The 21,837-nt window shown below is 49.2% G+C and overlaps 1 protein-coding gene across 4 annotated transcripts in view; it reads left to right on the plus strand.

Moving 5' to 3' along the window:
• GAB3 (GRB2 associated binding protein 3) overlaps positions 1-21,837 on the plus strand; it is a 65,031-nt gene that overhangs the window by 38,262 nt on the left and 4,932 nt on the right. For 3 of the 4 annotated variants that reach the window (XM_029997188.2, XM_041119093.1, XM_041119092.1), the window contains exons 2-7: positions 6,476-6,779; positions 14,008-14,224; positions 14,631-15,109; positions 17,708-17,763; positions 18,900-19,155; positions 20,326-20,407. In XM_029997188.2, the coding sequence (XP_029853048.1) occupies positions 6,476-6,779; positions 14,008-14,224; positions 14,631-15,109; positions 17,708-17,763; positions 18,900-19,155; positions 20,326-20,407 (1,394 nt within the window). The remainder of the gene's footprint in view (positions 1-6,475; positions 6,780-14,007; positions 14,225-14,630; positions 15,110-17,707; positions 17,764-18,899; positions 19,156-20,325; positions 20,408-21,837) is intronic. The other variant, XM_029997189.2, reaches the window with a different exon arrangement.

The following is a 21,837-nucleotide window of genomic DNA, read 5'->3' on the forward strand; positions in this document are numbered from 1 at the left end:
GTATATGTAAAGCACCATAAATATTATGGATTAGGATGTAGATCAGGCAGTGGGAATGTGTGTAGGTTAGCAGGCAGCATATGACTTTTTCTCCTTTTTTTTAGTGTGTCATTTTTTCTTCATAAACCACAGGTTTCTTTTTTTGAGAAACAGAAACAAAGGAAACCTCTCTGCTTCTACAGGACGTCATCTTAGATGCTTTATTACAAAGCTTTCATTGCTCTTATAGCGCAGGAAATTTTTTGGTTAGTGTTTTTAGTCAATTAATGTATCTGTATCACTTTGAAAGGAAGAAGGTATTTCCCCTTCCACCGTGCACCCATTGCATCTCCTCCGAGGAAGACTCATGCTGACTTTCTTGAAACAAGATTCATTTAGAGTCATACTGAAACTACCATAATCAGAAAGACAAGTGACTCAATAAATGACTCACGACTTAGCAGATGGAAATACAGTGTTAGACTCTAGTCTGTCCTGAACTCATTGTATGATGGTCCTTTGCAAAGGATGAGCTAGACCATTTGTGCTAGTCTCTGCTGAAAGTTGTTTTGTATGGGAACACCGGTTAGCTCAGAGCTTTTTCCCACCATAGCTGAGCCCTAACCTTGAGAAAACAGAGCTGTAGTGGGCATGAACAGGCAGGGGGAGGGAGAGCTGATGCCTTTCCAGCACTCAGAGGAGTGCACCTCAGCTTCCAGGTACCCAAGCAAAGGGAGAAAAACTACCGCAGAAAATTTCTGCTTCTGTTCTCTAGGTTAAATAGAATTACATGCCTGTGGAGGCAGAGGAAGGCCCTAAAGGAGCAGTATTCCTCTCTGAAATTGAGTATTTATTGATTTTTATTTCCCAGCCATAAACCATGAGTTTCAGCCTCTCACTGCTGAAGAAGTCTGTGAGATCTGAGTAGAAAATAAGGGAAACCACACAGCAAGGGACACAAAATCCAAGAGAAGCATTAAACCAGTGGGTGATGGGCAAGGAGCTCAGCTGCTCCCAGAGCGCTGCATGGGGACACACTGGAAGGGACAAGCAGGCAGCCTCATTAGGGAGAGATTTATTGTGCAGAGCTGATGGGAGCTGCAGACCAACAGCCACAATTGAAATAGCAAAACCGTAACTCCAGCTGGGGGACAGGCGGGGTGGTTTAAGAGGTCTTTTTGATCTCACATTTCTGCGAGTGAGTTAATCGAGTGCTATTACCCGGCAAGGCAGGCTACCGAGCAGAAGGCGTGAGCCCTTCTGCAAGGGTCTCGCAGTCCGAGGAGCACGAGCTGTGCGGGGCTGGCCCTTTTCTCTTGCAAGAATGGCATGAAGGGCTCCCAACAACGTCCTCAGCTCTTTGAACGCGAGGATGCTTGCTGGGAGCTGGTCCTGACTCCTTCCCGATGCACAGGTCCCTCTTGCAGGGACCGTACTCTGCAATCCCAGCACCTCCCGCTCTGTGCAGGCAGGGGAAACTCTCTTAACTTACATGGTCTTAATGGGCTTAGACATCAGCTGCTTACAAACCTGTCTACATATGAATTTTAACTTCCTCTTTTAAGTCATTTATAGGAAATGCTATAGAGTTCCGCCTAATTGTTTTTTCACCAAGAATATGTTTTAAAATTGTTCTTTAAAAAAAAGACAAGCTTCGAAAACTTGCATCTCAAGTGCTGGCACTCCTGCGGGACTATTATCGTGCAGCTCTGCTAGTTCTCTTGCCCCAAGGATGCCTTGCAGCTCAAGGTGGCAGAACCGCAGTGAGTAGCAGGAGGAGCACGGTGCACACAGGCGGTCCCAGCCCTCAGCCAGCCATGGGAGGGAAGCCATGCCAGACCCTTCTCTGGTGGGATTTGCTGCTTTCTCTTTCCAAGGGAGTTTGCGGCATGAGAGCAATCCCGAATGTTCAAACTTTTCACGGTCGTCCCCATCGCTGAGCTCTCGGATTCTTCTTTCAGTGTCAGACCTGCCCACAGCAGGCCTGGGGGTGAGAGCATGTCCTTTGCCCAGAAGCATGGCTGCAAGGCCGCCGGGCAGGTGAGGAATCAGTACACATCCACAGTTTGTTCTGCTTCCCCTTGCCATCCCCTTTGCTGCATTCTGTAAAATTAAGATTATCCTCATGGGGGAGTTGTGAGCATTAATTTAGCTGGTAAAGCATTTCAAGGTTTTTGGCTATTCTGTGTTTTGTTATTAAAACCAGAAAAAACCAAAAACCCACCGGACAAATTATATTTCAGGCCAATTTACCTCATTTAGGTTGTATGTGCTTTAATCAGTTGTTTAGATCTCAGATACTGCATATTTAGTACATACAAATGAAAACGTGGTCCTCAGAAGTGAAGCGAGGAAGGTCCTTGGCTAAACCTTTCACACGCAGACGCTCACCTCCCTTTCTGGCCTTGTTTACCAGCTAGTTGTTTTTTCAGCACATAATAGGTTTGCTTGTGGCCTGTTTGATCTGACATTGCCGCAGCGGAGCAAACGTTCGCATGTAATAGCAGCCCTTTTTAAACCTCACACCACTTATTCAGCAGAAGCAGAGATGTCAGATTGTGGAAGTAGCGATTGCTTTCTTAGAAACCCTACTGAAATGGAAACAGAGCTATTCCTCTTCCCTTCAGAAGCGGCTCTGGAATTCCCAAAGTGAAAAATTCAGGAGCAAGAAGAAAACACTGATAGCTTGTGTTGCACAGAGCAACGTGCTGGCATCTGACCAACGCTGCTGCAAATTCTTTCTTCCTTTTGGCACCGAAGTATTCCACTACGAAGGGCAGATGAAAATTGTTCTCGATTTATGTTGGCTCTTTTCTGATTGTAGTTGTGCTTTTCTGGTAAAGCCTTCTCTCTAATGACAACAAAGCTTTGAAGGACATGTAAGCATATCATCATCGTATCATTCCATCATCAAGAAGGAACGAATTTCAAGAGGCGTCCAAATAAATGTAATACTTCTTCTGGATGCATAGATCCTTCCCATAGCGTAAGTGAGGAGCCTAGGCTGAACCCCAGGAACCGGTTCCTATTTAAGTGTACAGGTTACTTCTCCATCTCAACCCTGCCGTGGCACCCACACTGATTTCAAGGGGGGATGAGCGCTTCAGTGTCTTTGAAGGTCTGAGCCCGCGAGTGCTGATTCACCTGCACTGCTGGCTCGGGCTGCGCCTATTTAAAAGCTGCCGCCCCTTCCCTCCGCTCCAGGGCCGGCGGCGGGCCGGCGGCACACGCAGGCCATTTGCTCTGGTCTCTGCAGCTCACAGCAAGATACCACCGTCGCCTTCAGAGCACATCAATATTTGGGGCAACGAACGGCGGCAGCCGAGGGCTGTCGGCTTGTCTGAGCTTGCGGTACCACCAAAGGGCAGTTCCTCCGCCCCTCCGCACCCCCCACCTTCCTGCACATTTCCTACAGCTCCCGCGTTACCCCCACAAGAAAAAAATACTCTGTTTTCGGCCGGACGGGGTGCTGGCTGGCTGCACGGGCCCCGCCACGAGCCTGGGGAAGGCAGTGAGGGTGGCCCTGCGGGAGATGGAGAAGGGAGGCCCACCCTTCCCAAGGGCGGTGCAGATTTGGGCAGCTATCTGGCATTGTTTCCCCTCAGCCCTGTTTTCACGGCTGCCCGGCTATGATAGCCAGTGTTTTCTCACACAGCCTCAGCCCTGCTCTCCTCCGCCATCATAAGCTGCGCTGACCAGGCGCCTCTCCATCTCCAGCCTCGCAGCGCCAGCCAGACGATAAGCCTGATCAAATTGTGTATCTGCAGGGAAACAGATTATCAAGCAGCTTCTCAGCTAGTACAAAACCAAAAACAGCGGAGCCACAGCCTCTCACACCACGCCGAAGCCCGCCTTCACCTCTGAACGGAGGGACCGCGAGCTTTTCCGCAAAGCACAGTTGCAGTTTTCTCTTTCACCAGCTGCCCGGGTTGTGCTGAAACTACAGACCCCTTTAGACTCATGAAAATTAAAATGCTAAGGAAACGGGGACAGGTACTGGGCCATCCTGCCTAGAGTGCTGTACTGGCCCCCAGTAGGTAGCCCTGAGCTGGCCCCAGTCTCGGCGCTGAGCTCCCACCTCCCCACAGCTGTGTGGGTGCCAGCTAGGCAGGGTGTCCCCAGCGGCTCCCCGACCCGTCCCCTCCCCTCCTTCCTCACCTTGCTCATATGCAGGCGATTTCCATCCATTTTCCATCAGAAGGAGCCAGGTGTATTTAAGCTGCAGGGCTGGCAGCCTTGGGAGAGGAGTGAGAAGTGGTCTTGGGGAAAGATCTGATGGCTCCTTCCCCTCTCTGCCTTAGTAGCCTGCTTCCCTGGGACCCAAAGGAGCAGGTCTCGTTTGGCTTATGCTTCCTGAAGCATTTCTCTTTTGTTGTTTAGGGGTGCAAGCGTGTTAGGGGATGTGACCTTTCTGTCCTGATGCATCTGTGGAGTGTGCGTTAAGCCTGTGCAGCGCTTGGATTGCAGGTGGCAGAGATGTGGACTCTTTCTGGGCCTGTACACGTGAGATACCTGCTGGGCTGTATTCCACTGTTGAGGCTTGCTCGTCAGGGAAGTGTTTTCTCCATTAAACATTTTTCCTTTGTTTCTATTTCCTTTGAGGGGGGTGTGTGTGTACGTTTTTTTCCTGGCTCCCACAAGACTTGTCTGAGATATCTCAGTAATCTGTTATCTCTAGCTACTTTCAACAGAGCCCAAATCACTTTCAAACCTCAACAGGTCATGAGGGTCAGACTTAATTTTCTTTGTGCAATACACTTTGCACCTCACCTCTGCTTCCTGTTTATTCCTGATGTGACCCTCCTCTCTGAGAACTCCTCCTTATACAGGCTGGTATGTGCTTGTTCAGCCTTGCAAGAGCTCCCTCTCTGATATTTCATTCTCTGGTCCCTGTACATTGTTTTTGAAGAATCTTTTGCTTTCAAAAGAGATTAAGGTACTGCCAGGCTGAACAGACTTACTTCCAGATAAGTTTTTTGATTAATATTGACAGAATGTGAAAAGCTTGCTCCACTGCAAGAAATACTCTTTTGAGTAGGGAAAAAAAAGGGGGGGGGGGGGCTTGTCCATTTCTTGACAAATGATTGTTGCTATTTTTTTGTTGATCATTTTAACTATCGCCATGCCCATGGGAACTCAGTGTCAGCAAAATCTGTAGTGCCTGTATTGATCCTAAACTGTGCCAGTAAGGACTCTTACATCTTGGTGAAAACATACTGAACTCAGTTATTTTGCCTTAAGGCCAAATGCTTGGCTGTCTTTAAACTGACAGGCAGATCCACTCTTTGCAAAATGAGCATGATTTTTAACTCGAACACAAGCTATCACCCAGATTTATGTCATTTTGACAAGCCATTTTGCAAAGAGCGCTTGAATAAGATTGAGGTAGGGAGGTTGTGGTGGTTGTTGTTCAGATGTTTCTTTAATGAACTTTTAACTCTTGTGAAGGCAACTAAAGCAGCCAGTGGCTGTCCAGTTATTGTAGGCACCTGGGCAGTTGCCTCAGCTTCAGCTGCTCCCTGGCAGCCACCCGGGGCCTTGCTGGTTTGGGCATGACTTCATCAAACACAGTTTTTTATGGAGTTTGGTAAGGACGAAGCTCCTAATGTCTTATTTCAGCTTTTCTCAGTGGAACAGAGCTTGGGGTGGATTTCTTCGGGCCCTCAGAGTAGGTGTGTTGGTGACAGCTGTAATCAACACAGAGGCACTTATACTGTTGATGAACAAAACCAGCTGCTGGAAAAAAAAGGGAAAGTATGTTATTTTGTTCCTAGAAACTTGCATATAGCTTTATAATGTGATGCTGCATCTTAGTTCTGCCAGGACTTCATTTAGGCCTGTATGGGACCCATACCTTCAGTCACAAGGGTCTAAAAGACATCAGTGCTTACCAGGTTTGGTTTGGGTTGACAGTCACTTGAAGCAGTGCCTGTGTAAATAGACATCCTTCTGTAAGGTTTGGAAGTTTTCTGTTTAACTTTTTAGCACTACAACTCCCATAAGGTTTGTTCTGGTCTTTCAGAAGTAACTGGCAGCTCATTAACAGCTTTTTGTTAGCGCTGAAAACCATAGGAGAGAAGCTGCAGAGGTCATCTGGGGCCCTTGGCTTTGCTGGGCCAAAGGCACTTGTTGCCAGATAATAGCTCGTACTGCAACACAGGGTGCAGTCCTAGGTGTTTTCATTTCAGAAAGAAAAATGTGTTACCATCTCTTCTATAGATGAGACGGTGAATTATCAGATCACTTCAGTTACACCATGCCGGCAGGCTGAGGGCAGGAGGAGGGGAGAATTCTTGCTCCTCTTGACCTCCAAAGGGACAGCCCTCTGCCTTTTTTCCTATCACAAATGCAAGCTGATAGCAAGCACTTCAAATCAAAGTCACAATTTGACCAGCTTATCAAAACAACTATAAAACCTAAAAGAAAGTAGCATGCGTGGGCTGATGGATATATTATGTGGTTGGCACTAAAAGGGCCCTGTTTGTGCCATTTGCAGGCATGGCGGAAGCGTTGGTTCGTGCTGCGCAGAGGCCGCATGAGCGGGAACCCGGACGTGCTGGAGTACTACAGGAACAACCACTCCAAAAAGCCCATTCGGATCATCGACCTCAACGAGTGCGAAGTGCTGAAACACTCGGGGCCCAACTTCATCAAGAAGGAATTTCAGAACAACTTCGTCTTCATTGTGAGAACCACCTACCGTACCTTCTACCTGGTAGCCAAAACTGAGGAGGAGATGCAGATCTGGGTGCACAACATCAGCCAGATCTGTAACTTTGGACATCTGGAAGATGGCACAGGTAGGATCATGCTCATGCTTGTCTTGGGGGTTGGGAGGATGACCAGTGTCTGGGCTCCTCCACAGCAGCATTCAGGGTGAGAGGAAGCATGGACCTTGCTGGCTGGTTGGGCTGGGCGGGTAGCGTGGGATGCTCTTTCCTATAGCTCAAGGCAGCACTGAGATGCTGCTAAACCCCGATTTGAAAGTTACCAGCGATCTCATTTCTGCTGGGTAGAAATAATAGCTGGCTGCTTGGTCTCACTTCAGTGAAGCAATTCCTGCTAGAATAAACAGCATGTCCTTAATAAGAAAAGGTACTGTTTATGTGAAAAGCTGACTGAGTGTTATCTTCTGGGGCCATTTGTTTCATTACATGTCCCGTATTTATTTAGTTTGGCTTAATGTAAGACACCTGTTCTAGGAAAGTCTCCTGCAAAACTCGCATTTTCTCAGGCTTTGCTGGATGTGGAATGTGCACAGACTTGGGTGTATATGCACGTACATAAATCAATGACAAAAATGCTGAGGTGTCTTAGTCTATTAATGAGAATAAAAATAAAGAAAAGGCAGAGGACAGGAAAGTGTTAGAAGTGTGTGTCTAGACTTAAGAGATGGTCCTGCCAGTGAAGCATAAAGTCAGCCTGTTTTGCTAGGACCTACACCTGTATATGCTCAGTAGGGTGAATGTCTTGGAAACCTTCCAAAAATTAACCACTCCAAGATGGATGTAGCCAGTAATTAAAGCCAGGACCTGTATCATCATTAACTTACCTTTCAAACGAGACAATCGGGCTCAGATAACAGCAATCTGTCTTTCCCTTGACATTTCCAAGGGGCAGACAGAGCAGCAATTTGAGAGCTTCATAGGAAGTGAGTCAGAACGAAGTCCTTTGCCGTGATAAAAGGTAGTGCAAGAGCAGAATAGGGTGGTGATGGAGGGACTCGATCCCAAGGGCAGTATGTTTGGGGGTATCATAGTGTGGCTGGGCAGATTATCCTGCCGTGGTCCCTGTGTTGCTGCGCTCAGACTGCTACTGGTGTCTGCAACTGCTGTGTAGCCATACCATGACCTTGTAACTTGAAAGGAAACAAAAGGCCATGGTGAGTTGTTTTATTTTAATCTATCATGGTTCCTAGCCTTCTTTAATCTTCTGTTCAGTATTTTATTCTGAGGGGAAATGGGAGTGGAAAGAGCACTGCTGTGGTCCTGTTAAATCTGATGTCTGCTCTCTTTCCATTCACTTTAGAGACCACCAGGAAAATGTGCTGACGTATTTTTATGTGCCAGTACAAGCTGCCCATGAATGCAACTTGCAAGCTAGAGCTGGTAGCTTTGGGGGATTGGAGTCAATAGCCCTTTGGAGCTTGGACGTAGTTAGGGATATTCAGTAACCCCCTTCCTACTGATTTGCCCTTGTTGACACTGAGATGTTGGTCTTGCGTTGCTACTTCTGGTGCAGTATTGTTTGAGAGGTAATTTTACCTATTACTCTAAAATGAAGGTAAGTCTTTTCATGAAAACAGAAAAGAGAAAAATAATTTTTGTTTCTCAAATGTGTATGCAGACTTCTGCTGGCACTAAGTTGAGAATGTGCATAGGGAGATGGGATCTGTGGCAGAGGAGCTAAGGCAGCAGCTGTCCCCGGGGTAGATGCATTTATACTTGGAAATGTCTGTTCTGTTATGCTGGTACAGCACAACATTGCTTGTAAGATTTATACATGGGCAGTACTCGGAGTATTACACAGTGGTATTTCTCTCCCAGCAAAGATTGCTAGTGTAGACACTGATGGACGAGAAGTGACAGCTCTCGGTGCAGCAGTTGGGAAAGCTGACATCCCAGCTTTCCAATCCGTTCAAGACGGATGTTATCCCCCAAGAACTTCAACAGTGCAGAGCATTTGCCTTGGTTCAGTATAAAGTCTGCCAGCTGAACTTACAGCCCTCATCACAGACGGTGTAAGCTAAGCTTCCAGACATGCACTTACTGTATCTCTAATGGCAAATAGCTCATAAGATCTTCTATTTGTCCTGCAGTTCATGCTGGTGAGGTCAGATCTGGGGTGTATTCAGGTCAGGCTGCAGGGCACATTCAGATCCTCTGATTTAAATCTGCACAGTTCCACGGGTTGCACATCATGTTTCAAGCAGTTGCTAATTGCTTCAGCTCTTTGGAAGCACCTAAATCCCTCAAGACCCTGTAGGTTTAAACAAATTACCCTTAAAAATTAACATAAGAAGAGCTCTATTAAATGCCGTATGCTTTTTTAACTTGAATGCTACTGTGTTAAAAAAAATAATAGTCCCTGAAATGAATCATCAAAAGAAAGACACATCAGTTGCAGGAAATTTTAATAAGCTGTTCTGTGTATTAAAATGAATCTCAAAGCCAATATTATATTGTGAAATCAATCACTTTTAATCCTTGCATCTCTGAAAATTTGCTGTGACTTTGAGGCCAAAACCAAATCTGCTGCTTTCTCTGCTTAATGCACAGAAAGTGCAGCCACAGGTTTATGCAGTGACTCAGCTGTAAACACCATCCCATTGTTCCCAGTTAGTCCCTTCCAGGAGCAAAGAAGCTGGATGAACAGCCAGGTCCTAGTCATCAGAGGCCTCCGGTCTGACATGTAAGCAGCCAGATGCAGACCGACGTTAGCAAAACCACGGCTGGCCCTGCGAGGACAGCTTTTTAGTCAACAAGAGAAGGGACGGCTGAGAGACGGAGGCGAAATGCAAGCTCCAGGCAGATGTCAGGAAGCACCTGGGAGGGCGGCTGTCGGGAAGGACTCGCCAGCAGCAATCATCTCGCCGCAGCACTCGGCTGCCACAAGAAACCGTGCCGCTGGCCGTGCTGACAGTGACGGGGGAGCTGGCACCTTCAGGGGAGTCAGCTGGAGGAGAGAGGAAGAGGCCTCCCTCCCTGTTTTCCTACCATTTCTATGTAAAATCTTGCTTCCACCTCTGGTGAAGGCTGCGAATTGAGCAGTCGTTCCCCAGCCCCACGGGACCCATGGCCACACAGGGGATCGAGAGGACGCTTGGCCAAGTGGCTGGGCAGGAGAGGGGATGAAATAAGGTGGCTATGGGACATAGCGGGCACGCTGTGTCCCATACGCAAGCTGAAACCCTGATTAATTGACAGAATGCAATATAGCAGCTTTTCAATGGAGAAACTGCCTTTTTCATTAGGAAGCCTTACTTTTAAAGATTGTAGCTGTGCATTGAACGCTCCCCCAGGCCATGCCTTGGCAGGCAGCTCCTCAGCCCAAGAGGGACCTTTCATCTTGGATTCCCTCCTCAATTCTTCCCCAGGCTCCAGGTATTATTCCACGTCCCATGTAAATGCCTTTCTCCTTCCCGATGCAGCCTTTACCTGAAGGTCCCCGCTGATCTCCATTGCTCCCCTGTTGCTCTGCTCTCTCCCGCAGCACCCAGGGCCGGAGTGGAGCCTGATGTCCCTGGGGAAGGGCCCTCACTGGTGCCCTCCCTGCACAGTGCATGGACCAGGGGGGTGGCAGGGTCACCCGAAGTGACAGGTTACCCTTGGGTCCCTCTTGGCTGCTGGCAGTTGGATTAGAGCATTTCTGCTTCTCCACCTCTCCCTCACCTCTGGTTGCTCTGTTGTTCACACCCATCCTCACCCATTGCTGGGACCTTCTCCCTTTCTGCCCGCTCCTGTGATGGTTTCTTTGCTTCCTTAAATGTCCCTCCTTTCTTTTTTTTTTCTTTTGCCAATGTGCATAGACCCTGCCCTCCGTGGCACGGGGATGGTTTGATTTCCCAGGACCTTGCTGCAACACACTGGGGACCATCTCCCCCAGCCAGAGCAGCATGCTGGGAGCAAGGGGAGCTGGGACCACTGCACTGAGGGGCTACCTGGCGGGACTGTGTTCTCCTTGCAGAGATGCTTTCTCCTGAGCATCTCCATTTCCCCGCTCCGTTGCTGTACAAAGCGGGGCAGGCGGTATATCGGCAGGCTTGCTCACGGCAGCACCTGGCCCTTGCACAGGGGTTGAGGGGAAGTGTGCCAGCTCCTCCCAGCCCATGCTGGAGGACGGGCACTGGGGCTACTGCCTCCACACTCCCCTCTCGGTGGGAGGAAATCCCTTTTCGGCTGCGTGGACTCAAGGCTGCTCTTTAATGTCAGGCTCTGGCCCCTGGCCAGGAGGGGTGGGTGGCATTTCTACCTCCTTGTTATGGCCATGCAGCCTGGTGGGGGGGTTGCTGTCAGCAGAACCCCCCTGTTTCACTGTGTCCCTGCACTGCTGTTGCACTCTAACAGTTTGGGGGGGGGGTGGGCTGGGGTCTGCAGCAGGAGGGAGAAGCCCTCCGTTTCTCCAAGCAATGGCCCTGCATTGATGGGGAAAGTCACCCCAGAGGATGCTCTACATCCTCCGCGGTGACTTTCCCCGTCAAGTCAGGGCAGAGATTTTTTGGGTTAGTACCCACCGAAGCAGTTATTTTGGCAGCCAAAGCCTCCCGCTATCTTTCTGGCAAAGGGGAGGGCAGTCACCAAACCTATTCTCTGCCTTCTCACTGTTGAAAGTGGCCATGCATAATTTATTCTACCCAGCTGCTGTCGCGGTACAACTTTAATGCACACTGATTTGGTTACCAGCAGAGCTGGCAGGGACAGAGACGGTCTGTTAAGAGCTGGCTGCAGGTCCCTGAGCCCCTGAAGGTTAGAAAAGGGCAGGTCTGCGCTGTCCCCATCCCTCCCTCCTGCTCACCACGGTTGCCATGTGGTCTGCAGCTCACAGCCTTTCCTGATGGGATAATCCGTGGCTAAACCCTGTGAGTACCAGATGGAGTTCAGGCCTGTTCATTCTCTGTGTTAATAATCCAGAATGTCATTAATTTCTTTCTTATGTGTTGTGGCAGTTTTTAGTTGTGTTTTTTGTTTTTTGTTTTTTTTTTTAAAAAGGCAGTCAGATAGTGACGTGAACATGCTTTTCTGAGATCCCTATGGAGTTAGCCCGGTGCATATTTGATCATCCTCAGCGTGCAAGACAGCTCTCCAAGTCCAAGATTTGAAAGCAGAGTTACTGTCTGAGCCAGCACAATGAACAAGAGAAAAGTTATTTTTCAGATGGGAAGGCTGCAGCCCTCAGCTCTGCTTTGCAAATGTGAAACCCCATAAAAGCCATTCCTTCCAGATGCTCACTGCTGAAATCCCGCTGCTATAAGCACCTGCTCAAAATTAAGCAAATGCTTTGCTTAAGCTCTAATTTAAGCACATGCTTATGTGCTTTGCTGACCTGGGCTGCACCACGGGACCAGACCTCCAAAGCTAACAGGAGGAAGCAGCAGTGGGTCAATACTGGTAGATGGGAAGGAAAGAGGCAGCTCCCTCCCCAGTTTAAAGGGATGAGGTGAGGGGTAGTGCAGGGAGACATCAGCTGTTTTACTCTTCTTCTGACTGAGATCAGAAAGGGGTGAAGCCTGCTGTGGCTGGTGTGGAAGTCTGGGTCACTAGAGGGTTTTGTTTGTGTTTAGGGATGTTGCTGTCTAACCACCCAGCAAGTCTTGGCAGCCCTCTCTATCCCTCCTGATGTGCTTGCACATATACCTAGCACCTCCCAGGGCTGAGAAGTGACTACAACAACCCAGTACGGTGCCAAGGCTTGTTGCTGTGTTGAGCTGAGGACTAGGTAGAACCTGCCGGAGGATCTCAGGACCTCACTGCGCAGCGCAGGACCTGGCCCCCAGCATGCACACAGATCGTCAGGGGCTGGTTCTCACCATTTCCAGCAAATTCCAGACATCAGTGTTAGAGAAATCTGCCTTCTTGCTACGCTTTGAAGGCACGTTTATGCTTGGTTTGGTTTTATCAGCAGTAGCTCATTTCTTGTGTTTGTTTTTGCTGTGGGGTTTTTCATTTTGAAGAAGGGTTTTGGAGCTTTGACGGAGGCGGTGTCTGCAGTTCAGCCGAAGAGGTGGGTACCCACGGCCGAGCCGCAGGTGTCGGGGACAGCTGGGGCACCCAGCAAGCACTGCTTGGTCCCCACGCAGCCCTGGTGAGGGAACCGCCACGCAGCAACCTGAAACTTCACTAGAAAAATCATATTCTGTAATTCAGGGCTTGTGCCTCTGGTGCTGCTGTCAGGAGCAGATGTCTTTGGGGAGCTGCTCTGCAAAGACACCCCAGGCCCTTCGCGCTCCACAACTGCCCACAGCGGGAGGCTCGACTTGCACTGAGGACTGCAACTTTTGGGTCGAATTGCCCCAGAGGCTGTGCTTAGCCTTAACTCCGTGTGGCTCAGCCATCACTCCTTCACCCCTCCTGCCCAGTTCTCTAGCCGGGACGGAGGCCGGGAGAGCAACAGAACCAGCCTTGTCTCTGCTGCCTGTCAGCGCTCAGGCCGGACGGGTAGGAGCGCCTCGGCCGTACGCTGCCAGCGTGGGGTGGCCTTGGTGGTTGGAGGCGAAGCTGGAGCTGAGCCGGTGGCCACTTCTGTGCAGCCTGGGCCAGCCCCGCTGCCTGCAGCCCAAACCTGCTCCTCTCCCCACCGCTACCCGTCTCTGTGCCGGGGCCGGACTGGAGTGTTTACGCCCGGGGAAGGAGGGAGCGGGGAAGGTGTCGCTGAGCACAGGCTCCCCTGTGCCTTGTGGCCTCCGGAAAAGTAGTGTCCCTTTTCTCAGCAGAGCCAACAAGCCTCCAGCTGGGCAATAACAGCTACGCCACAGTTCTCGTGGCTCTGATGTCCAGCCTGGAGAGGCATAAGGAGTTTGCGGGCAGGTTCAGAAGTGCAACAAATCTGGCTACTCCGTGAGCCACAAAGCTCAATTTTGTCCACTGAGATATAGAAAGTGGGAAGAAATCAATCCCTTGTTGCCATTAATTTGAAGTGTTGGAGATTAATATTTAATTATTTGCATTAGGTCCTAAAAAATACTTGATAAAAAAGACTGCTCTGCCTCAGCGCTTTCCTCAGCAGAGGCTGTCTTCGTTACTGTCTGCGGGAGGGATGCTACAGCCCTGCAGGAGTGGGGAACCCCGGAGCAAGGGGGGTCTGCACCTCCTGCGGCCCCTCAATTTGGCAGCTGGCTTGCCCAGCCTGGGCAAGGGAGGCAGCTGCAAAATCAGGCTCCCCTCTCCCCAGAATCCGTTTTTGCCTTGACCCACTGCCACTCTGGGTTAAAACATCCCTGGCGCAAAAGCAAGGTGGCGATGGCCAGGAGGGGCAGTGGGCCGGGGTGAGTCAGAGCAGTCCCTCAGCCGGGGCCATCCATTCCCATTGCAGGTTCGGTGGAGAGCTTGTCTCACACGACCTCGTCCCCGCAGCCGTCGCCGGCCGCCTCCACGCATGCCTCCCGCATCGCCGATCCCTCCTTCTCGGTCGACCACGCTGCTGCTGACGCGTCTGCCGCAGAGGAAACCCCCAGCGAGTCGGAGTCGGTCTTCCTCCCCGACTACCTCTTCCTCTCCAACTGCGAGTCGGGCAAGCTCAGCCACAACAGGTTGGTCACTGGGGCGAACTGGTCCTTGAGCCCTGCCACTCAGGGTAGGCTCCCAGGCACAACAGGGGACCGTCTGCCTATAATCCAATTTACAGGGGGCTTTTCGTAGCCCAGATAAGCGGTCGAGCGTTGTACGCTGGTCCTGTCCCTTTCCAGGGTGCATGGCTGGGGACCTCACACACAGCCTCCCCCCGGACGCCCTTTCTGCCTGCTGCTGCCCAAGGTGCTCCACAAAGTTCCCCAGCCCCCAGCCCAGCTCAGGCGGGACCTTCCACAGCCATAGGGAAGGGACAGATTTTGTCCTGAACTGTGGGGTTGGTGGGTTGTTTCTTTTTTTGCTACGTGCTTGCTCAGTTGCGACCAGGAGAAAAGGAAAGCGCACGTCCTGACCTCTGTCTCTGTGCAGGTGTGACAGCTGGTCGAATTCGGACAGATCTCTGGAGCAAACGTCATCGGACGATGTTTTTGTCGACTCCTTGCAGTCCCAGCCCTCCTTGTACCTTGTACAGCCGTCCAGCGCTGGCACTGTGCACCAGGACGGGGCCCCTTTGGCAAATCCCAGCACCGTGTCCAGGAACATAGACATTAGCGGGCCACCCAGTGACTTTTCCTCCTCTTCTCCACTGCTGGGGACGCCACTGACACCAACTTTTCAGATTGACAAGAGCCAAAACGCGCTGCCCTACGGTGTAACCCAGCTGGACGTCCTGTCCAACACCCCCCCGCCGCGGCCGCCCAAGCCAACCCACTTCTCAGACAGGAGAGGGGACGAGGTGGGCGGCGGGGCCATCCAGAACGGGCACGCAGGGATCTGCCGGGCTCAGGTCGCTCTGGTGCCCAGGAGGATCTCCTTGTCCAGCTTGGACAACGTGAGGAACTGGAAAGGTGAGTGCATTCCCACGAGCCAGCGAAGCAGGACCGGTGTGAGGGATGGAGCTGCCCACAAGCGTGTAGCGGGCGCCCACCTCCAGTTGTGCCTCCGTGCCCTCCCCCCTGCGAAACCATACACCACCCAAAGCAACCTGAAATGCTTGTTTCAAATTAGTTAGTGAGCAGGATTCAGACCTGTCCCTCGCATTCAGCTCCTGCTCTGTAGAAGCCCCTCAGTGTGTACACACGGGCAGCAATTTGGCTGTGATCTCTTCAGGGTAGCTCATGACTTGCTAGTTTTCCATGCCCCCTCCCTCTCCAAAAAAGAAAGCAGAAGAAAAACAAAAATGAAAAGCCAGCCACTGAGTCAGGCAATGCCAAACTCTATTTATGCAGGCCAAAATGCCGGCTTGCACACGGGAAATGCCTTTGTAGTTGAGCTGCTTTGCTACATCCAGCCCTTTCCATAACAGCAGCATGTCTTTTCGCAGCTTAGAGTAAAGAACGGGAAGCCAGAGAGACACTGGGTATGGGATGTAATCCCAGTTGAATCGGGGACTCTGTGTCCTTGAGCAAATCCCATGCTGTCCTTGTACTTCAGTCAGGGTAGCCTGAAAACCCACTGCAGAGAAAGGCTCTGCTGCAAAGCGAGTTCTGCTCTGAGCTGAGGTGACTTTTCCACTTGTTCTTGAAACACCATCATCGCAAACAAAAGTAAGTAAAAAACCCAGAACATCAAGGTGTCAAAAACCAGCATACGCAGTATGAGAAAGTTTTATTTTATGGAGCCACAGAACAGAGGGAGGCAGCTGGAATACCTGGCTGGAAATCATCAAGTATTTTGCAGTAATGTGTCATTTTCAATGAGGAAGAAAATGTAGGTTTTTAAGGACAAGCTGCTAAGGACAAGTCCTTCAGACTCCTGTAGTTTCAATGACCAACTGGTGTTTGGGGCTGTTAGATCTTGCTCTTAAAGCTCAGAAGCTGAAGGAAGTAGATCTCTGTGCAGCCTGTTTATCAGTGTACAAACAATTCTTGGAAGGTTTCTGGAGAAACACCCGTCAGTGGAATTGGTATTCTTAATTATCAGTTACATTTGGTTGCTCTCTGAAAGGTGCTGCTCTTGCTTCTGCACGTGTGCTGCTCTAATGCTGCCAGCACACTTGAGACAGTTAATGTTCCTCCAACCCAATTTACGCCAAAATGTTTTTAAGAGGATTAAGTGGCCAAATGTCATGTTCTGCTACCGTGCTGCAAGGTTATCTCTGCCTGACAGGGGGCAGCAATGAATTAATAAGTGCTGCTATTTTTTCTTACCCTAAGTGCAGCTGAAACTATTTGAAAGGTTAAACTCTAAAATGTGTTTAACAAGAAAGATCGGAAAAAGAAACAGGGAGAAAGCAGCTGTTCCTCACCAGCTCCCAGAGTGAGCCCACTCAAGTTACTTCATTTTTTGCCCTTGGCAACCTGTAAAAGCTGAACAGATGTCATTAACCCAGCGCAAAGGCAGTGTATGCTGGTTGCAGTGCCATGAAGGGGAACAAGCTATACATGTGCAAGGCACCTGTATCCTGGCATCTGCTGGAGCGTTGTGCCTGGATGTCTTTTTGCAAAATAATAAATAAATGTAGCCGTCCCAGGACACTGACCATGTCTATCTGAATATATATCCACACTAATAGTATTGCTTTGTTCTTGTTCAGAACTTTTGCCATTTATGCCAATACCATCACAAAGACCCTCAGCTGGAGTGCAGTATTGACATCTCCAACATAACAGCAGGGACTGGATTAACATGGTTGCAGAGTTTTAAGGCATTCCCACAGGAAAGCTGTTTTCTGCATAGAAAATAATTTTCCAGAAAAGGATGGTAGTTGTAAGCATCTCCCACTGCTGATCTTCTATGCACTGAATGCTGGATTTCAGGTGGATTTGCTCTTTGCTTCAAAAATAAAATCGACGTACACCAAGACAAAGGCCAGCCTGTACAAGGGCATACTGTGACTGGTGACTTTTTCTCTGGCTGTTTGTTCCCCATCAGCTTGAATACTTGCACCACATCAGCATTTCTGGGTGACAAAGAGAAGAATTCTTCTCCCACCATTAAGTTCCCCCATGCACCCTGTGTACAATAACATGTGCTTCCCTGGCACCTTACATACAAGGTTCCTAAATAACTTTCCAAACAATAAAGAATTAATATTCCCTACAGTCCCTTTTCATATAATTTCCCCAATTTGACAGATGGGAAAACAAAGCAGGACTAGAGCAGGAGCCGGGTTTAAATTTTTGCTTGGTTGCTTGCTTTCCATAACACACCAGTCTTTCTCCCCAGCTGCTTGTGTTACAGGAAGCATAAGTTACACCTGGATTATACATGAACATGTTCCTTGGTTTCATCATACTTAAAATAGAGGTAATCGCTCTTGAAATGCTACTGAGTTGGTTCTGGTCTTAGGTGTCATTGGATTTCCTCATTCAGGATAAATACTAGGAGTTATGGAAACTTTTTAAAGCACTAATTATTTCAGAGCCATATGCTTTACTCCAGAATTATCTCCGTAAGGTTGCACCGCCTTACCACATTTTTAATCACTTTTTTTTCCTTTGCAGCAGACATGGAAGGCAGTTCTTTAAGAAGTCGGGATAAGAGGCTTAGCTTGAATTTGGTAAGTACTCTGCTTGCATAAATTTAAAACACTGGCACATGGCAAACTTCAGAAAGTGAATCATTTCACATCCCGATATTCAATCATTCCTCTCCTGTGTTCAGCAGGAGAATAAAAAAATGGAAGAAGTGCTTGGCTTTGGGCAACTTCTGTGCTGCTTCTTTGTGGCCGCAGGAAGCCTTTGAGAGAGGAGGGAGGGGGGGGGCACAACACTGAGCACCCTGTTTTTAAAGCAGATGAAGCCAGGTCTGTTGTGAAAAAAGATACCAGTAGCCTCAAGAATTAAACTGTTGACCAAGAGCACCTGAGAAAACTGCTTATCTCCTGAAAAAAGGGTCTAAAGCAGCCTATCACTTCATGATCCTGAGGGATATTTCCTCCTTAGGACACAGGAAAGTCTCTGCTCTCAAAGCGCCTGTGATTCAGGGCTCTGTCGGTCCAAAGCTTCCTTTGACAGACATGGTTACATGTAGCACCATCACACATCACATAGCCAGTCTTCTGCCTGGTGCTGGATATTGCTCTGTGTGGGAGATCCTTTGCTGCTTGTATGTAAGCTCTGGTGGTGGGCAACTCATATTTTTCTTCCCTTTGAAAGCTTGCAAGGTTTGTAATCAATCCCTCTCACCACTCAGCCACCACTAACCTGCATGAAATTAATTTCTAGTGTTTATTCTCAGCTATCAGAAGCAACTTATAGGTCTGTGTGTCCGCTCTCTCAGCTTCCACATTTGCAAAAATATAGTTCATCAGATGTTCTCCTTTCAGTTGTTTTTTGGTATGAAGGAGCCTCCTTCGTTTTATAGGTCAGAATTACTGCTGGGAGAGGCAAGCGCAGCCTCACTGAAGTTGGAGGATTTAACCTACTTAAGTCACCAATAAGTTCGATCCTAGTTCCCAGCAGTGACTTGCGAAGTTCGGAAGTGGACTTCTCTGAAGCTGGAGTGTGCATCTGAACTCATGCATTTGCCTCGTGCCTTTCCAGCTTGCGCCTCTCAGAAAGGTCGCGTCAGGACTCTCCTGGCCCGGGGCTTGGCTCAGATCTGTTGCCAGCTCACAGCACCTCCTGGCTTGCAGGGGGTTAGCTACTCATTTATTGACCCGCTTCTCTTTCTTTTCCTCCTTTGCTTCTGAAGCCCTGTCGGTTCTCGCCGCTCTACTCGACTGCTTCGGACAGCACGGAGGACAGCTACGTGCCCATGCGCCCCAGCACCTCTCCCTCTGCGCCCGGCTCCGACTGTTCACCCGACGGCTACATCCCCATGAGCCCCGGCTCAGCCACGTTTACCTTCCCTGTCGTCAGCACTGAAAAACTCACCAGCCCATTACCTGAGCTTCCCTCAGACCTGGAGCCCCCTCCAGTGAACCGAGACCTCAAGCCTCGTAGGAAATGTAAGCCCGGACCTAAAGTGCAATTGGCACCCAGGGGGTCCTGATAGCGGGGACACGGGTGACCTCCTTTGATAGTGTCCTTGGCACATTTTAAAGCGCTTCCCGCTCTAGAAGAGGGATTGAATTGCTGTGTAAGTGGCTTATAGTACTGTAACATAGGATGTGTCTGCAGGGTTGTTTGTGAGCCGAGGAAGAGTGTCCATGCCTGCTTTTGCAGTTGAAGACCGGTGGCTGCATTAGCATGGTACACGGCTTCAGACCTACGCTGACTGCAAATGACCAAGTGAATGGAGCCCTGGAGAGACAGCAGACTAAATCCTGCAGCTCTGAAGTACACGTACTGCTGTCTCACCAGCTCCCTGACCTTCCAGGAACAGGACATCCAAACACTCAAATACTCAAACTTGATGTGTGGGCTGTTGGTTAAACCTCTGTTGGGTAGGCGCAGCTGTCTTGGTTTAATTAGGAATTTCCTGCAGATGCTTTTACTGATGGTAATTTTCCACTCCTGCTTTTCATGGCATCTCCAAAATCTGGGTTGCGCTTCCAGAGGATATACTGGAGACAAAATTCAGCTTTGCAGTGGCGAAATTGCCTAAACCCAGCCTACATTAAAGCTCTTTGGGCTGCAGAGCCACAGGGCTACTTAGAAATTGGTTCAGGAAATGCTACTGTGAAGTGGGGATGGAAATTTAGACGATTGCCAGGAAGCAAAGCAAGCTCAGGTCCTTTCTTAGAGGGTTTTGAGAATGGGGTGGAAAATGTACATTGACTGATGAGAGGAATGATTTTGATCTCCTCATGTAGGACCTTTTTGTTTAGAAGAGAGCCTAAAACCTGTTTTGACCTGTAGGCTGAACTGGCCTCTCCTCTTGAAGGCAGCAAATGCAGAGCAGATTTGAGGCAAGCATACGGATCTTGTGGGGCATTTGTTCTCCTTAAGCCCATTGTATTTATTCTGTAATTTTAGGGTAAGTGAGGGACTTTGCTTTCCAGCACTGACTGAAGTGGTCATTTGTTACTGATTTCTGTTGTGGTTATATCAGTTAAGTTCTGTGAAATACTCTGTTAGTTTCTTGCTGTCAATATAAACCTGCATTTTTCTAAACAGTCTGTAATTTTCATTAGCTCTGCTATTGGAAATGTAGTTGGTTTTGTATCTACTTGCAGCACGGCCACCTCCTCTGGACTTGAGGAACCTCTCCACGATCCGGGAGCATGCTGCCGTGACCAGGATGTGGACTGTGCCTTAGTAAGTCAATAAGAAACCTGCTGTTCCAATCTTTTAAGCATTAACGATGTGGAATGGAGTTAAAAATAACTTATCATATCCCACGAGAAACAGTTTCCTGGCAAAGTCCACAAACAAAATTTCCCAAGGGCTCCTTCCAGCATCCCCCAGGCTTTCGCTGTCTCTAAAAAGCAAGGCTCCCTTTTACGACAGGCAGCTCCAGTGTGTTCAGCATCACGCAGTGATGGTCAGTCTGTTTTGAAGGTTTCTTTTGAAAAGTCTGGAGCTGGTCTGCACTCTGGTGTGGCTGCTGCGATGGCTAAAAGCTTCGCATGCCTTAATTATTTTTTTTCAAAGTGATAGAGCTATTTTTGTTCCTGAAAATTAATACAGCAAAGAAGAACCAGATAAGATAAAGATCTGCCTGACTCGTAGCCTGGGTGTAGACTTCTGCACTGGCACACAGCAATTCAGACTTGATCTGTTGGTGTGACCTTTTGTCACTGGAAATTACTCGTGGGGTGAAACAAACGCTTTTGGTCCCAAAGCCCAGGTAGTACGAACAGATGATACTGTGGGGCTCCAAGGGCAGTGAAAGACTCATCTTCAGGGAACTCGTGAGCAGGGGAGGACTGCAGCCTGCTGGCTGGGGGGACCTTGGCGCTATGGGGACAGGCTGACGGGAGAGCCAGCTGCGCTGAAGTGTGCATGCAAAAGCCAGGAATTCCCACAAACATCCTCTGCATACCCCAGGCACTCTGGAAGGCGCTAGCATGAGTGCCAGACAGGCCGTTTCCACTCCCTCGCCTCAGGTAGTCATTTGGAGGGCAAAAGGGATACGAGACGGGCAGTTTCTCAATTGCAGACCCCTCTCTCAGCCGTACAGTCCAAAGCCGGTTAAGCCCTTCGGCGTTGCCTGCCGCGTGCTGCCTGTTAGGGAAACCCAGTAGCCTGCCTCCCAAGCATCCCTGCCAGAGCACTGTGGTTAATTAGTGCTGACACAGTGCAGAGTCCTGAAGGATAACGAGCTCAGAGGGAGTTTGCATGTTTTACATTAACAACACTAAAAAAGAAGTATGCCCGGAACTAATAAAGCAAAAGGAATTATACTGTTCATGCTGCACAAAGTGGCCATCTAATTTCCTAATAACTAACCCCATTGTGCTAGCCTGCAATAATTTACTCACGATATACCTCTGACAGTTATGTTAGTGGAAGAGATTTCCCTGTGCAGGGCTGAGTCGCAGCCATCTCCATAGCACAGATAGCATGTGTTTACACTGTGTTCAAAGCCAGACAAGTTCCTCTGCATGCACCTCCAGTAGCTGATTAATTCACATCAGTCTCCAAAATGCGGATACCCGCACAACTAAGTAACTGCCCCATCAGCACATATTACCCGGATGAAGGATATCTGTCTCTGTGCCCCTTGTTGGAGAATCGCTCCAATG

This window comes from Aquila chrysaetos, chromosome 21 (assembly GCF_900496995.4).
Source record: "Aquila chrysaetos chrysaetos chromosome 21, bAquChr1.4, whole genome shotgun sequence".
NCBI lineage: Eukaryota > Metazoa > Chordata > Aves > Accipitriformes > Accipitridae > Aquila > Aquila chrysaetos.